This window comes from Leuciscus leuciscus, assembly GCF_965113295.1.
Source record: "Leuciscus leuciscus genome assembly, chromosome: 1".
NCBI lineage: Eukaryota > Metazoa > Chordata > Actinopteri > Cypriniformes > Leuciscidae > Leuciscus > Leuciscus leuciscus.
The window spans coordinates 14833712-14852958 of record NC_138725.1 but is presented as its reverse complement, the minus strand read 5'-3'; the positions used below and the strand labels follow the sequence as shown (position 1 = coordinate 14852958).

The 19247-nt window shown below is 36.2% G+C and overlaps 2 protein-coding genes across 3 annotated transcripts in view; one reads left to right on the top strand and one right to left on the bottom strand.

Moving 5' to 3' along the window:
* Positions 1–19247, top strand: part of LOC309499174 (uncharacterized protein) — a 151892-nt gene that overhangs the window by 52634 nt on the left and 80011 nt on the right. The window lies entirely within an intron of this gene.
* On the bottom strand, positions 1337–17384 carry LOC309508479 (uncharacterized protein; the record flags this gene model as incomplete). Its single annotated transcript, XM_082183126.1, has 7 exons — positions 1337–1499; positions 1656–1799; positions 2041–2352; positions 2555–2848; positions 3097–3402; positions 6714–7022; positions 17336–17384. 6 exons carry the CDS (start codon positions 17382–17384, stop codon positions 1681–1683), a joined length of 1389 nt encoding a protein of 462 aa, XP_082039252.1. The 3' UTR covers positions 1337–1499; positions 1656–1680.

Sequence of the window (19247 nt, the reverse complement as noted above, 5' to 3'; positions counted from 1 at the left end):
GCTGCATGTGATCTGTAACACGAACTTTTTATTTAAATAAATAACACGGTATTGTATATTTTTCTTGCAGTAAATCTGCCACTAGAAAAATGTAACAGAGTTTGTTTTATGAGTTAATACAATTTAGAAAACATTTTTTAAAATAATATTTTAGCTGTACTGGAAAAAAAAAAGTCATGTTGGTAACACTTTATAATAACTGCACGCTTTTAATCATTAGTTAAGCATTAGTAAACAGTTAATTCATCATTTATAAAGCATTAATAGACATTAACAAGCAGTTTATAAATACAGTTATAAATGCAGTATTCTTAATTTATAAGCATATCTATAATGTGTTTAATAATTGTGTTTTCATACTTAATTAATGATCAATTTATCATTTCTAAATGAAGTATTTCATTATTTACAAACCGGTTATTTAGGAGTTGTCAGTGGTTCATAAGATCACTTAGAAAGTGTAAGTAAATTATTAATAAACTGTTTAAATACATATTATTATTCAGACATATAGTAATAGTTACTTAGTGTGTTAATAAATGGTTTATTAACATGTATTTCTACTGTAATTCAGGGTTAATTCGGGTAGTTATAAAGCATTTAGTAGTGGTCAGTTCACTATGTTTGTGAGCTAATCTAAAGTGAGGACTAGTTATGCTTTGTAAAGCGTTTATAAAGAAGATTTAAAGGCTGTTAATATTTTTATGTTCTGTATCGCTGTGTTGTATTTGTTTACTTTTTCTGTTTAGAAGAAAACTGAGTCTTTAAATCTCCTTTATAAATGCTTTACAAAGCATAACTAGTCCTCACTTTAGATTAGCTCACAAACATAGTTAACTGACCACTACTAAATGCTTTATAACTACCTGAATCTACTACATTTACTTACACTTTCTAAGTGATCTTATTAGCCACTGACAACTCCTAAATAACCGGTTTGTAAATAATGCAATACTTCATTTAAAAATGATAAAGTGATCATTAATAAATTAAGAAAATACAATTATTAAACACATTATAGACATGCTTATAAATCAAGAATACAGCATTTATAACTGTATTTATAAACTGCTTATTAATGTATATTAATGCTTTATGAATGATGAATTAACTGTTTACTAATGCTTAACTAATGATTAATAGCGTGCAGTTATTATAAAGTGTTACCAAAATGGGTATCAAGTTTGTATTCCTCTGAATAAATCATGGAGAGACTCTTGAACCTCAGAGTGAGAAACTTTATTGAGAAAGGCAAGAAAATACATATGACATATATAAAGCAGTAGTAAAGAGAGATCTGTGTGTCTCTGTATTCATTTATTTATTTTTTGTATCTGAGAGAAGTATAAAAAATAAAGTAACACTGTTAAAATGTGACACTGAAAGAGAGCACAAACTCAAATAATCATCAGTATTTATTATGAAAAAACACTAGAAGAACAAAAACACACTTGAAGAACCTTTAAAGTTCAGCGTTCTGCATTAGATTTCGATACTTCCTGAAAAAGATGAATATTAAAAAAGCGATAAATTAATAAATCTCACAGATACTTAAAAAAAAAAGTAAATGCCAACAAATAAAGTCATTACAAATAAATGAAGATTAATAAATAAGAAAAATAGTAATATGAGAAATGAGATCATCAATCATGTACCTGATGTGTGAATATGTGCTTGATCTCATTCAGCTCTTCTGGATCTGATCTCATAAACCACAATAATGACAGTAGCCACGCCCACCAGAGCAGAGAGGACCAATCGGATCACAGCTTCAGTAGGACCACAACAGTGGACAGAGTCTGAGGAATAAACACATCAAACTGAGATCAGATCAGTCAATAAACACTAATATCAGCGCTGACATCAACTAATATTTCTGAATACACAGAAATATGATCAAATCTAATCAACAATCTTATATTCGGTTCCAAGTGAGTTTTTATACGATCTGTCATCTCAAACTATAAAATGATTAAACAATTCAACATGTAAATAGTAGATAAGAATATTTGAAGGAGAAGAAAAATTATCTTTACTCACCATAGACAGAAACTCTGAATGCTTTTGATGAGAAGAATCCTGAAAACATCAGTAGTTTATAATCTCCAGCATGTTCAGTTGTGGTGTTTGTGATGGTCAGAGATCCAGTTTGTTTGTCCAGCTTCAGTCTGTCTCTGAATCTCCCATCAAGAACATCATCATATACAGTGATTCTGTCGAACCATTTATTGATTTCAGCTATTAAAGTGTTTTTAAACCTCCACTGAATCACATCATCATCCTTCATTTCAGTAAGATCAGAGTTCAGAGTGACTGAATCTCCCTCCTTCACTGACACTGACTTCACTGCATCTGTCAAACACACAGAGAACAAACAGAAACAGGGTTTGCAAAGATTAATACTGTTAAATAGCTTTATAATTGTTTACTAAATTTGAATAGTTTAAATGTTACATTAAAAATAAACAATATAAAATAACAAAAACAAAATTGTGTATGAATTAATTAAAAAGAATGTCATTAAAAAACAGGTGTAAACTTTTTTTGAACTCACCAAAGACAAAGAGCCTGAATCTCTTTCTCTCACTGTTGATCTGCAGTTTATAAACTCCAGCATGTTCAGTTGTGGTGTTTGTGATGGTCAGAGATCCAGTTTGATTGTCCAGCTTCAGTCTGTCTCTGAATCTCCCATCAAGAACATCATCATATACAGTGATTCTGTCGGCCCGTTTATTGATTTCAGCTATTAAAGTGTTTTTAAACCTCCACTGAATCACATCATCATCCTTCATTTCAGTAAGATTAGAGTTTAGAGAGACTGAATCTCCCTCCATCACTGACACCAGGACTGAATCACCAAACACACACACACACACACACACACACACACACACACACACACACACACACACACACACACACACACACACACACACACACACACACAGTTAATGATTTATAAAAGTAAATAGTTTGAAATTTAAAATTGAAATTAATATCATCATTAAAAACCAAAAGCAAAATGAATGTTGCATTATTAATTGTATCTTTGTGCTGAATAAAATATAAAACAAGTGAAACTAATATTTAACTCACCAAAGACAGAGAGCCTGAATCTCTTAATCTCACTGTTGATCTGTAGTTTATAACCTCCTTCAAGTTCAGTTGTGGTGTTTGTGATGGTCAGAGATCCAGTTTGATTGTCCAGCTTCAGTCTGTCTCTGAATCTCCCATCAAGAACATCATCATATACAGTGATTCTGTCGGCCGTTATATTGATTTCAGCTATTAAAGTGTTTTTATCTCCAAATGTCCACTGAATCACATCATCATCCTTCATTTCAGTAAGATCAGAGTTTAGAGTGACTGAATCTCCCTCCTTCACTGACACTGACTTCAACACTGTAACAGTAATCACTCCTGAAGAACAGAGTTTTTCACAGATTAAAGCTTTAAAATCACTTGATGATGGTTTGATGAAGCTTTACTAAAAATACTTTTAATCATGTAAATGTGAAGTGAATAATATTCTGCAGCAGCTCAAAGACAAAAGATGAAGAATAAAAAGAGAAATAGATTTAAATATGGAACAATAACTAAAAAAGACACTTTTACTTTAATGTTTAGTGTCACACTGCCATAAGTCTAATCTGTGTTTCTGTCTTGTTTCATGTTTAGCAGCTCCCAGTTATGTTTATTAGTCTTCCCAGGTGCTTCCCATTAGCCACACCCCCTTGTTATCTTGTTTAGCTTGTTTGCCCTTGTATTTAAGCCTCTGTGTCTATTTCAGTCTTTGTCAATCCTTAATGTTTGTTTGCTGGTTGTTCTGTTCCTGCGCCTTGTTTCCTGAGTCTGAGTTCACGTTTGTGTAGTCTGAGTTCAAGTGTAATAAAGGAATACTGCAAATGGATCCTACTTCCTCGTCTGCTTCAACCACCTGTGACACACACTAAAACTAATGCTTTTGATTTTCTGACCTTCATATTTATATTATTTTATTTAATCAATCAATCCATAATAACTGAGTTTTGAATTCAAAGTTGATCTGACAGAAGAGAAAAAAAGAAAAGAAAGTGTTAGTATTAACTTAATGGAGGAAAAGAGTAACAAGCACCACTTAAATGTCCAGCCCGCAGAAGTCACACTTACCCTGTAACTACATGAACAAGAGTATATTTCTCCAGTATTTAAGCAAAAGTTGCAATAGTTTTAGTGCACTTTTGTTAAAAGAAAGTCCTGTATAAATGCACAGATATGGACCCTATCATTTTTTAAAAGCCTATATGTATTGGTATACTGTTATTACAAAAAGGTTTGCAGTGTCTGTTCTCGCTAAATTTCTCTCAAATGTAAGATTGTTGTATCATAATAGTAGAATAAGTAACGCTTAAGGCCATTGCACACTGAGTCCGAAATTTTCGTATGCGTTTTTTCGTGTTCGTCAGCCATACGAACCTTGCACACTGAGTCTGATGCGTATTTATTAAACCTTTGCGGGAAAAAACGCAAAAAATACAAAATGGATTCGTCAAGCAGTGAGGATGATTTTGTTGCCCTCTTTCTTCTTAAGAAGAGGAAAAGAAAGAGGAAATATTGGGTCCATCCAATCCTGAGATTGCGCCGAGAGGAAGGAGAGTTTCACCTCCTTATCAAGGAGTTGCGAAATTATCCTGAGCGATTCAAAATTTACCTCAGAATGTCAGTGGAACAGTTTGATGCTTTGCTAGCGATACTGGAGCCACATATTAAAAAGAAGACCACCAATTTCCGTGAACCAATCGATCCTGAACAGAGACTGGCAGTATGTCTAAGGTATGGACGGACACACGGACACACACACACACACACACACACACGGCCGGCGTGTGACAGACACTTGTCTGCTTGTCAGACGCCATTCTGGATTTTGTCGTTCGCTTGTACGGTGGCTTTGAATTGTCAAAAAACCTCTCCAAATACTGGCTGTGGATGCGAAAAACGCAGAAAATCGAACCCGATCCGATTTTTTTAATTACGGACGAAAGTTTCGTAGACAGTGTGCAAGCGTGATTGACATAAAGTGAGGTTGAATTTTTTTTTTAACGTGCGAAAATTTCGGATGCGAATTTCGGACTCAGTGTGCAATGGCCTTAAGTTCTAAAATACCGACAGTATACATAATTTGTTTATTCTTCTGGTTATTATCCCTTTATTCCTAAAACTTTACATGTTGTAGGTACACTATAATTACAAAAAGTTACACTGTAAATTAGTTTTAAATACGCAGTTCTTTGCGGGCTGTTATCTAAAGTGTTACCAAGCAAACTCCAGCAGCTCGAGCTCTTACTAGAACCAGGAAGTGTGATCATATTAGCCCGGCTCTGTCAACACTGCGTTTGCTCTCTATCAAACATTGCATACATTTAAAAATCCTGATGATTACTATAAACTACTATTACTAAGATCAGAGTTTAGAGTGACTGAAATAAACAATACCATAAAGCAACGAAAAGAAAAAATGGAATTTAATTTTGTCATTAAAAACAGGTGAAACCAATAGTCTATTTAACCCTTTCACGCGTGATTCTGACTGGGTGAGTTTATCAAGGCGACATTTATTTTAAAACTCTGTCAACACCAGGGGGGCAGGGTTTCATAAAATATTGAAGCTTCCCCGGGCGCCGCCATTGATTAGCGGACCATCACCTGCTGTTAGCATTCCATTGACTCCCATTCATTTTGGCATCACTTTGACAGTGAATAACTTTACATCTGAGGCGTTTAAAGACTCCATTTGTCCATTATTTATTTCTAAAGAAACACGAAAATGTATAAAAGGCTCCATTACCTTGTAGCTTACGTTATGGCCCCGTAGAAGCAGTTTTTGTAAAAATAGGCTAACGATTGCATCATAACCACGCGACTCTCTGTCGCACAGTAGAGAAATTACCGTATGGACAGGAGGAGAAGCTCGCGGGCGATCGGGGGGACGTGGAGGCAAAATGACAAAATAATTAATCAGAATACTTAGCAAAAGTTGCTCCTGCTCCTAGCTCATGGACACCTCCTACTCACACTCTCCGTCTCTGCAAGTTTCAGAAGGGAATGATTCAGATTTCTCTTGGCACAGCTACTAGAAGACAGACGGGTTGCTCACGTGACATCTACGTCGTCAAGCTCAGTTTGAGTCTGCGCAGTACGCTCAGCCATCAGGAAGTTAATGCTTCTAATTGACTTTACTTTTCTCCGTTGAAGTCTATGGGGTCGCTGTGTCCAGTTTATATACTGTCTATGGTCAACACTGCGCTGACTCTCTATCAAACATTGCATACATTTAAAAATCCTGATGATTACTATAAACTACTATTACTAAGATCAGAGTTTAGAGTGACTGAAATAAACAATATCATAAAACAATGAAAAGAAAAAATGTTGTTTAATTTAATTTTGTCATTAAAAACAAGTGAAACCAATAGACTATTTAATCCTTTCACGTGTGATTCTGACTGGGTGACTTTATTAAGGCGACATTTATTTTAAAACGTTTCCCCTTTATTGTTTTCATGGCGAACCGTCATACTTGTCATGATCTTGATTTAAAATCTGAGATGGCGCTACCATGTTTGTTTGCGCCGCAAAAAGAGTTTGAAGAGTTTGAATCTGTCAGTTATGTGACATCACTGAACATTGCAAATCCCATATTTGGGACTGTATCACTCAAAAGGTTTACTCACTGCGGACATAGAGCCTGAATCTCTTGATCTCACTGTTGATCTGTAGTTTATATTCTCCAGCATGTTCAGTTGTGGTGTTTGTGATGGTCAGAGATCCAGTTTGATTATCCAGCTTCAGTCTGTCTCTGAATCTCCCATCAAGAACATCATCATATACAGTGATTCTGTCGGCCGTTATATTGATTTCAGCTATTAAAGTGTTTTCATCTCCAAACCTCCACTGAATCACATCATCATCCTTCATTTCAGTAAGATTAGAGTTTATAGTGACTGAATCTCCCTCCTTCACTTCATCATCACCAAACACTCCTGAAGAGCAGAGTTTTTCACGGATTAAAGCTTTAAAATCACTTGATGTTGGTTTGATGAAGCTTCACTAAAATACTTTTAATCATGCAAATGCGAAGTGATTAATATTCTGCAGCAGTTCAAAGACAAAAGATGAGGAATGAAAATGAGAAATAGTTAAAACAGTTTTATATAATCAATAAATGCATTAAAAGGAGTGGCTTTAATCTCCTTTCTGACTAATTTAACCAGTAATTTAGCACATCAGAACAGAAACAACTGAAACCAGAAAAACACATTTAAAACTCACCATCCAGACGCCACAAACACAAACAGAGCAAAGCTAATTTGAGGAACATTTTCTTCATCGGTTCACTGAAAAGCCCACGATAGTAACTCTTAAAGTCTGAAACACTCAGATTGATCTGAAAGACTGAACTGAGATATTTATCTGGTTGTGTGTGAATCCTCCCCCAACCTCAGTTAGTTTCCGCTCACACATCCGTCTCCTTTAACATCACGAAAATCAACAAGCTTTTGCTGATCTTACATTTTCAAATGAATTCTGGCCCTGAATGAAAACTAATAGCAGAAGAGTGAAATATTGGATTAGATATCTGTAAATCTACTGGTGTGTTATTTAGTGCTGTGAGCTGTCAATCATATTTGACCTCTGACCCGTGACTCTTATTTGACTGTTGATGGATTCACTTTATTTCAGTGTAAAGATGTTTTGTGTGGAGTGGAAGATTGTGACCTTCTTATTAGCAGGAGAGAAAATGAAGAAACGCTTCAGCCACAAACTACTGACGCACACAGAGACGACAAACATCCAGCAGAAGCTGTTTATCCACCGACAGATCAAACCAGACACACAGATGTTTGTACAGATAAAATAAAAGGAAAAACCATTGCAGGGTTCATTTGACGCAAAAGCCAGTAGATTACGTCATTTAGTAATTTTTGCTTGTATTGCTACAACAAGAGTCAGAGTTAAAGGAACACACAGTAATCTGTAAATGAAATTGTTCATTTAGAGAAATTAGCATTTGGTGCATTTGGACCTGTGAGATTTAGTCTTGGTAAAAACCTTTTTGAGTCTTTTGGTCTTTTCTTCTGAAGAAACTGAGAAGGCCTGGATCAGTGTTTTCTGAAATAATGATGAGCTTACTGTATATAATATATTATAATAGTTCAACAGTGACGGTACAAGGACTGGAAAAACTACACTGAAAACATTCAACATTTTAGTGCACTAACACCTCCAACAAGACCACCATGAAGTCAGCACTCACAATTATTGAGGGAGTGGAGAATATATCTGATGATATTATTATACTTGCTCCAAACCAAGAGACACATGATCAGAGATGACATGCAGTATAGCGGAGGCTCGTAGACTGTGGATTGACACTCAACATAATACAATGTGAACAAGCTAGTGTTCATGGGAATGTTTCTTTCTGAAAAGGGGATTGACTCGACCGCTGAAAGAGTTCATGCTGTGGTTGAGGCCAGAGAAACACAGAAGTTTAAGTGCCTTAAAACAGAAATCAAGCATTCTGCGTTAGTTCGGACAGGCCTCGTAGTCAAGCTCCGCTATCAGCTGATTGGCTAAATTCCAACCCCGCCCATATCAGCTGATCCAATTCCTATGCACTCAACTGGCAACTCTTAAACAGGGCACTTTACTTAAACACAGCTTCAGTCTGCCTGATTGTCAGCTTCACTGCATACTGCTTTTCAATCAAGATAGGTGAAACCATCTTTCTTTATCGATATGCGTTTTTGTCGGTCTGCTTTATCAATTCATTATGAAGTAACCATACACAAGGTTAAATTCACGTGTCATTCAGTGAAATACTAAGCATATAAGAAGCTGGCCAATATGAAATATTGCATTTATACAGCAGCAAGCAGACAACGTATTTGCCATGAGGATACAGAGACAAAGCTTTGCTAAACTCTTTAAAGCTTCCATTTCCATCAGGTTCACACAAAAAATTATTAAAACCCCAGATCTGAAAAAAACCCTGAACATTATGTGTAAGGCAATAAAAAGCATACTCTATCGTTAACCTTTTTTTAAATAAAACATTTAGTCAATAAAATAGGATCAGTACACCCACTTTCTTCAACTTTGTTTTTTCTAGTACACCAAATTGCCAACTTCACCATTCCATAAAGAAAATTAAGAATAATAACTTTATTCTTGTTTTCTACGGAGTACTTTGGCCCATAAATAAATAATGAAACATTAAATAAACCCATTAGCTTCAGACTCCAACCCTTCACTAACTGCATCAAGTTTTTCAGGCGATAACATTCCATAAATGTATGAATCACAGTTTCTGATGCATTACAAAAAGGACAACCCTCCCCAACTAAAGGATTCAGTCATGCTATGTGTCTGTTTGTGGCTAAAACGCCATGTACAATTCTCCACTGCAGATCTCCCACTCTCTTTTCAGTGGGTTTTTTGTACAGGGTCCGTCAGCTACCTTTCGGGGAAGAGCCTGACCCCAACACTAAAGTCCATTTGCTTCCTGTTTGATCTTTAAGGTCTTGATAGTTCTTAGTTTTAACACATGCTGTATATAAAGTTCTTTTTGACAAATCATTGAACAACCCCATTTCTGGAGTATTCAGAGATAGCAGTTTTGCAGGATCTTCCTCTTGATAATCCTTTTTCATCAAAAAGTCAAATTCCGGAAAAGAATATGGCTCATCTTCTGTACAAGTCTCTTTGAGAAATTCTTTAGCTGAAAAAGGAAGTGCAGCTTCTAGGTCCTCTAGCACTCGCTTGGCGAGACGCACAGATCTGAAACCTACTTTTTGAGCAAGTTCTTCAGCTTCAATCCACCCATCTCTTTTTCTTAGATCCCGAAACATGGATATTCCAGCACAAATCAAATTTGACCTTGTGGTCTCAGAGTTCAGGATCTCAACAGGAAAAATAGGATTGAAAAAAAGAGATTCGTTAAACAGCCACGGACCTGGTTTTGACCACTCTCTTGAAACAGTAAACAATTGCCATAAATCCAAAATATTGAGGTAAAAAGGGTTAAGTCCACCAAGAGAAGTGTTCTTTAGGGTCATGGTGAATAGCTGTTTATCTAGACCCATTCGTCCAGCCTTGCGTAAAAGAGCACACGTTAGTTCCATCCATCCATGATGCCGGTGATATAATAGGCGCTGAATAGCCTGCCAATCTAGCTCGAATATCTATCAGTCCCTGTCCCCCTTCTTGAACAGGAAGATAGATGACAGCAGCTCTCAGCCAATGCTGACCAGTCCAAAAAAAATTAACAAGTCTCCTTTGAATTTCTTGGATTAACATAACTGGTGGATCCACAACCATCAGTTTATGCAATAGCATTGAGGCAATGAGATTGTTGGCAACCAGTACTCTCCCCCTATATGATAAATGGGGTAGCAACCAATTCCAGCTAGACAACCCTCGCACAGACCTTCTCCACTAAACCCTCCCAATTTTTCTTTTTATATTCCTCTTGACCAAGATATACTCCTAGAAATTTCAAACCAAGTGTACCCCATTGAATATTATTAGGGAGTTTTGGCAAAACCATACTGAGGTTTCCAGTAGAACCATACCACACAGCTTCTGTTTTATCCCAATTAAGCCTAGCTGATGAAGCTCTTTCATAGATGTCTAAAGCCCCCTTTAAATTCTGTACATCTTCCTGTTGTTGAATAAGTACAGTAATATCATCAGCGTATGCAGATAATATAATAGACTCTTTTTTTAAACTGCCATTTATAGTTAAACCTTTTAGTTTACGTCTAAGCATACACAATAGGGGTTCAATCGCCAAACTGTACAGTTGGCCAGACAATGGGCAGCCTTGTCTGATTCCTTTTTGTATTTTAACTGGTACACTTAACCCACCTCCTATTTTTATCATACTCACAGATCCTTTATACAACAATTTTATCCATGATATTAAACTATCGCCAAAACCAAAACACTTTAACACATGAAACAAATACAGATGATCCACCCAATCAAATGCTTTTTCTTGGTCTAGAGATATTAGACCAGCACTAACATTGTACATTCTTAAATATTCTAAAAGATCTCTCATTAAAAACAAATTATCATAAATACATATTTTAGGGACACAATAAGACTGATCTTCATGAACCAAAGAACCTAAAACCGTCTTAAGACGATTTGCAATTGATTTAGATAATATCTTATAATCAGAGTTAAGAACAGCAATAGGTCTCCAGTTTTTAAGTAAACACAAATCTCCTTTCTTTGGAAGAAGAGAAAGGACTGCCCTTTGACAACTTTTAACTTCTGCACACATTAACTGATCTTGATGAAACTTCAGCAGTGTGTTCGTGGTAAGAGGCCGATCAGATGGATGTAACTATTGTGAGTCAAAGTTATAGCGCCACCAACTGGTAGCAGGAAGTGTGTCACTTTCAAAATGCTTTTGACAAAAGTGGGGGGGTTAGTTTTACCCACAGTTATAAAAATCAGTACGTATATTGGTCTCATCGAGCCGGACAACTTTCTAATTTACAGTCATTAGCTCAGACCAATAGGAAGTTAGATATTTTGGTTTGAATGTGGATTTATTTGCAAATTCAGCCTCTGCATTTTTAGCCACTCCTGCTAAGTGGTTTATTTTATTCACACCAAACTTTTTCAACATGATGAAAATACATTAAAGATGCTAAATTGTGAATGGATATTGAATATCTCAAACGGTTTTGATATGGCGAGGGATTAAAGTAATGTCAAAAAAGGAATCTTCTACAAATGTAATTATACACCGTTTATTTTTATATAAAATTATACAAATATTAGAACTAAACCCATTTTATTCTGTTTTTGCAATTCAAGAAGTATAAAAAAAAGTTAAAAACAGGCTATTTAGTGCTATTTGGTTCAACAAAAAAGCAAACATAGGGCTATACTGCCCTCTTGTGTCCAAAAGGATATAAATATAGTATATTAAACTTTTTACTAGGTAGGCCTATATTGTATTTAAATATAAATGTATTAGGTATATGACTGTGAGGATATTTTCCCATCGGTTAATCGACGTGTGACACTAGCGGGTGCTTTTAAATCGCTAATATAAAATTGAAAGTAAAATTCGGACGTCCGCACGGACATTGATAATGGTGCACACACGTTGGAAAGAATGATACTTTTAAACATAACACTAAACCGCCATTAGGTGTCGCCAGGCGACCGTCTTAATGAGCGAGTCATTGATTCATTCAGTCAAACGATTCGTTCGAATGACTGAGTCATTCATGATTGAGACAGATGTTTATGGATTGATCATTGAATCTTTGAGTCAACCGATTCGTTCTAAATGCTGAATCATTCAGTAATGAGAAAACTCATTTGTTTACGTTTCTCCTGGAGAAGCTGCACGAGCCTCATCAGCGCAACCTTGTTACCATTGATCAGTAATACATTTATTATCAACTGTTGATTGCAACTTAAAATGAATGTAATAAAATTTGAATAATCTCTCGTTTTTTTGTGATTCCCAAGTTATTTTTTGTCATTGACGTTCTAATCAGGCTACTCTGGTCGGGCAAGCTAAATTCTCTTTCAGGTAGGCCTATTGTATATAAATATATTAGGGATGTCGGTTAATCGACGTGTGACACCGCTGGGGGCTTTTAAATCGCTAACTTAAAGTAAAATACAGATGCACAGACTTGAATAATGGTGCTGAGTAGAGCGAGCATTTTCAAATTAACTAAAAAACGTTCATTCTGTTCTGCTCGTTCCTCGCCGTGGGTGCTCACAGTTATGAATGCCTGTTTAGCCAAGAGCTTTTAGTTTAATTTTAAAATGAACGCCATTTCGGGGGGTGGATTGCTTGAATTTATTTTACAAAAGCACCATGTTGTGTTTTATTGCGAGTGTACATAAATATAAGTAAACACTTTGCAGTTTGAATGATGTCCTGTATGAACAAAATGATGTGCCAATTATGTGTACTGTTAAATCACACACACATTCCAGCATTGCAAACTTGACATCGCAGCCTGTTCATTATAGCCTTAATAAAATATAATAAAATAGTAAACCTAACATATACACACTGCTCTGTTTAAATAGTCAGTAGTACAATTCGTACATTAACAGTAAGCACTGCTCCACTGTGATTTTTCCAAGCACATTTTTGCGCGTGTGAAGAGGATGATTTTTTCCGTCGATATTGGAAACCGAGTGAAGTACAAAGCCTATAATAAAGAATAGTTTAGCATCCAAATACATCACAACTGTTGAAACGTTTTGATTCTAATGATAGGGTTACGTGAGCCCAACACTGTCACGATCCACACATAGGAAACAGAGAGAAGATCCAATTGCAATATGTATCTTTAATGAGGGTAATCCGTTACTCAGTCCATGCAGGGGTCAAAACCAAGATAGCAATTCAACATAAAACGACACACGAAAAACAGGCAAGAACAGAACTCGGAAGTGGCGTGATAATTACAAGGACTCCGTGACATACTAAAACAGACAGGGTTATATACACAGGGAAATGACAATGCTAATGGGGAACAGGCCGAGTGCAATGATCAGTGATAAGGGACAGCTGAGTGCAATGAAAAGACAAGGATCATGGGGGATGTAGTTCAAGAGTGTGATGGACACCGTGGGGAAGGAGGACATCCACTTACTTTCGTTTTTATTTTTACATTAAATTTAAAGGATTTGTTGTGGAATATTTTGAGTGTATCATAAAATCAGAATAAGGTAAGACAAGTAATATGTTCTGTCTTTTATATACATATATATATACACATACATACATATATATATATATATATATATATATATGTATATATATATGTATATATATATATATATATATATATATGTGTGTGTGTGTATATATATATATATATATATATATATATAGCTGCGAGCAGCGATGAAGGGCCAAAGCCGGCGGCACCGCCACCCCGGTGCCTTTAGGTAATTAAAGGCACCGGGGTTGCGGTGCCACCGGCTTGGGCCCGCAATCGCTGCTCGCAGCTATATATTTAATCTTATTATCATTATTTAATTACATGTGTCATTATACGTATTTTTAAAAACAATTATTAAATTAACATGTTAAGAATTTTAAATAGGCTATAAAAAACTAGTATAGCTTCAAAATACAAAAGCTAGTAAATAACAAAGAGAAAAAAAAAGAAAAAAAAACGTGTCACGTGACCAGAGTGTAATCGCAGCTTTTGCGGTTACAAAAATCGTGTTTCATCATATTGCGATATTATCACAAATGCAATTAATCGTTCAGCCCTATCACAGAGGTATATATCGCGATGTGCGTATCGAAACGGCTTGTAATAACTGGGGTCATGAACTAAAGACAAAGAGAAAATCACTTACTGCTCGGCTGAATAACTTTTGTAGCTTTAATAAGAATCAGAATTAATAAGCCGTGTTTTATTTTTACATTTGATTATTCAGTTTCTGTTGTTAAATAACCCTAATGTAGGATAATCTGAAACTATTGTTAGGGGTTAACAGTTTAGGACCCAAGGACCAGATATTTGAGAGAAGACCCGGAGTCAGAATTATAATAAATTGAAGAAAAGTTTTACTGAAGATAGTTTGCAGTTTCATCAGCAGAAGTTCAGCTTCAAGACTCACACAGGAATTTGTAGGCCGTCCCGCTTACAGTTACACAGATCACAGCAGTTACACACACACACACACACACAGCAGATATACCATTTCCAAGGTCTAAGCTACGTCATTGCTTACACGTTGAATGATTCTGATTGGCCAAGAAATTGATAAACATAGTAATTTTCCACAAATATACAGATAGACAGAAGCATATCTCCATAGATTATGCCGCTGACACTCGGACCCTGAAGTTAGGCACGTCGTGACCTTCCAGGTCGGGGATTTGGGTTGCTGGGAGCTAACATGTCCAGAACAACAACTCAGTCAATCTCCAATAATGCCAGTGGTTCCTTAACCTGTAAGCAAGAAGACTAACACACACACCGACACACAGCTTTTCCAAGGTTGGATTTGGCCAGGCTCTAACTATAAACAAGAGTCTCGTCTCAAAACATCAAGATAACAAGTTCTTTCTCTCAGGATAGGACACTTTAGTCTAAATGGAAAGTAAGGCTTTAACTGAGAAATGGTCCCTTAATATATAGACTCCAATGACCTCTATGTGTTTTAACATGTTGAAGACCTTTCTCAAACACAAAACATGTCCCTATTTCTTTTCTGGAAGCCGGGTTAAATGAGCAAGCACTGTTACTGCATGCAAATACAGACATTAAAGAATACATGAAAAGAACATTTCAGTAATCACACTGGTAACTTCTATAACAAAGTAAAATCCTCACAGAAGTCATTCAACTTGTTTGATATTTTGAAGGAAAAAATATTTATGAATACCTTGATTATAATCACTCATTACATATACACTGAAGCAGCAGTGGTTTGCTGTTTTTTCCTCAGTTTTTGAAAGGAGGAAAATCATGTCAGGAGTAACAGGGTTGAGTGAAACATGTAGGACACAGATAATACTAATAAAATAGTTCATTTAAATCTAGTTAAAGCCGAGGCCGCTCTACACTTTGAGCTTGTGAAGTTTCTACAGACACTGCAACGGTCGTGAAATGACGTCACATTCTGCGGCAGCTTTTTTACAAACACAAGTTCAACATATAACAAATAATAATAATAATTTAAAAAATAAACAATCCACTCCACTTGAATGCCTTCCATTCATGCGCATGTGAAAGTGGGACACCAGAAACACAAGCTCAAGTGAATTACCCTGTGAGAAATAACACAAGCGTTTAGCTATGAAGGAAAAGTCTAGTGTGAACGGCCATTAATAATTCAAAAGTTTTTAGTAAAATAAATATCAATCTCAAAGTTGGTGTCAAAATATGGCAGTATTGTATATTTTATGTTAATATCATGTTAGATAATTGTAATTTATCAAATATATTTAATAGTTTTTGCTTAAGAAACATGGGATTCGTGCCTATAATGTTTTAAAAATAATAATTGGAAGATAAATTTACCACATTCATGGAAAGTTTCAAGGACATATAATCAATTTATAAAAGGCATCAAATTATCATAATATTTTATAGCAGTTGTCTACTTTCTACTATTACATCAGGGTTCAATTTCATGTCCTTTCACATTATATTTCTCTTTTAATTATGTTAATGTACTGAAAATGAAAAGTAATATTTTTTTTTTCTTTGATGTCAGACCTGATGGAAGAGAGCGAGGAGAGTGAAGAACTGAGTGAAGTGGAGGAGGAACATCATGTTAGACCTGGAAAAAAAACCTTTGAGTCGCTCAAAGAGATTCTCAAACAAACAAAGTCTTAAGATTCACATGAGGATCCACACTGGAGTGAAGCCGTACACATGTGATCAGTGCAGCAAAACATTTATCTGTGCATCAAACCTGAAGACACACCTGAGAGTTTATACGAAGGAGAAGCCATATTCATGTTCTGTGTGTGGAAAGAGTTTTTCACTGCTGTATACTTTACAGAATCATGAGAAAACACACACTGGTGTAAGAGAGTACATGTGCTTTGAGTGTGAGAAGACTTTTACTAGAGCGGACAGTCTAAAACAGCACCAGAGAATTCACACTGGAGAAAAACCTTACAAGTGTTCACACTGTGACAAGAGATTCAATCAGTCGGCAGATAAAAAAACACATGAGAGGATCCACACTGGAGAGAAACCATTCCCTTGTGATCAGTGTGAAAAGAGATTCTCAAACAAACAACATCTTGAGCGCCACATGAGAGTTCACACCGGAGAGAAGCCGTACACATGTGATCAATGCGGCAAAACATTTGCCTGTGCATCAAACCTGAAGACACACCTGAGAGTTCATACGAAGAAGAAGCCGCATTCATGTTCTGTGTGTGGAAAGAGTTTTTCACTGCTGCATACTTTACATGGACATCAGAAAATCCACACTGGTGTGAGAGAGTACATGTGCTTTGAGTGTGAGAAGACTTTTACTAGAGCGGACAGTTTAAAACAGCACCAGAGAATTCACACTGGAGAAAAACCTTACAAGTGTTCACACTGTGACAAGAGATTCAGTCACTCATCATCTCTGAAAACACATGAGATGAACCACACTGGAGAGAAGCCGCACACGTGTGATAAGTGTGGGAAGAGTTTCACTATTAAAACTCGCCTGAAGTGACACCTGAGGATCCATGCAGTGGAGAAACCACATCACCGCAGTCTGAGATCACGGCAGGGGTAGTGTAGCCTGACTACGTCAGACTTCGTACTTCCGCTCAATTTCATTTCACTTCTGTACTCCGTCTGAGACAGCGTCATAGCTTTCCGTTTTCCTCCGGCCTGAAAACAGCCGGCCAATCAACGAACAGAGGGCGGGCTGAGAGCCGTGACGTATAGACGCTGATTGTACTGTGGATGCGTAGATTTACTTCACATAATCTGCAAAAGTCGTTCACAGCCATGTTCACTCCGGTATTTCGCTCGATGGTTTTGTTTTCGCATCATACATGTGTTAACAGTGGAAGTTAGATGCGGCTGAGCATGCGCATAACACACGCCATAACCAAACGTTATGTGATTGGCTTACGGGTAACCAATGATTTTAAGCTTCAGACTAGCGCCCCCAGGCAGTAAAGAAAACGTTTTTCTATTACGGAACTCCAGACTCTCTCTACGAAGCAAAGCGAAGTAGCAGAGTCTGGTATTACCAGGCTAGGGGTAGTGTACGATATTGACAAAATGTGATATTGTGATATCGATATTAATTTTGATATTTTTAATATGATAATAATATTAAAATTATAATAAAATCTATAATATATATAATATTAAATAATATTTAATATGTAAAATTACAAAAGTTATGGGAAAAAGCATCAAAATAGATTCATAACAAATAAAACAAGTTTTCTAACAACACAAGGTTTATTTCAACTGACAGTCATAATGGACTGGTACAACATGAATAAATACATAATAACCATGTCTACAGAACAGGACATGTTTTACTGGTTGTATGTACACTACAGTATAAAAACTATAAATAAAGAGAAACAATTTGATGTTGGAAACAATCAAAATAAAAAAAATAAAAACAAGTACAAAGAAAATGTCATGAGAAACGGGGCCCATCAACAACCGTGTAACCTTTAGAAGGCCATTTGCACTTTCCCCGGCAACTCACAGGTAGAGGTTTGGCCATATAGAAGGGGCTGTTTACACCTGGACACTTCATGCGTTTTCTGTGATGGGATAGCATTCCGATCGTGAAAAGACCAGGTGTAAGTGCCCTCCGAGACACATTTGAGGCGGATTTGAATCCGATCGCACTCAAACCACTTCAGGAGGAGGTCTGGGCTGCATTCCAGACGAAACTGGACAAGTGTAAATGCATCTGGTTGTTGACGGCGATTAGCTTTGGAACGAGAAGCGACTCTAGAGTCATATTGAGAGAAACAAACTGTCTCCCCTATTCTTTCTGACCACTGTGGGAAATCTGTAGCTTGAAAAGTTAACCCTCTCCAAGTGGCGTGTATTTTTTGAGAGGTGCATGTCGGACAGGGCGCATCATAAACTAAATATCGCATAATTCTGTATAAAACCATAATGTATATCAGATCAAACAGACTTGGAAGCCAGGAGAAACATTGTGCCATGAATGAACAATAAGTTTCATGAAGTTTTAAGTAATATGGCTTTTAAGTCCACAAATCACCAATATTCCCTTTGGATTTAATGTAGTAATGCTAACTGTAACCATGGTATTGTGGCAGAAATAGACAAATGTTTTTACATTATTCATTTCAGGGTTCGTACATCCTTTTGAGAGTAAAATTCAAGCACTAATCAAGGACTTTCAAGTCCTTCACACTTTCTCCAGGACTTAATTCAGTTGTAATGTTATTTTTAATTTAATGACCAAAACCATGATTTGTTCATGCTTCAAAGATTGTCTGCATTTGTAAGACTAAACGCTTCAAAATGTAGGAAAACTTATACTTGGCAAACCAACATATTTATTTAAAAATGTACTATAAACAGTAGATGGCGGCAGAGGACCGCTTATTAACTTATAAGCCATTTCCACTCCATAATAGTTTTTTCTAGGGCTGCCACTAACGACTATTTTTGTATCGATTAATCTATTGACTAATTTAGTAAAAAAAATTGTATTCAAACATA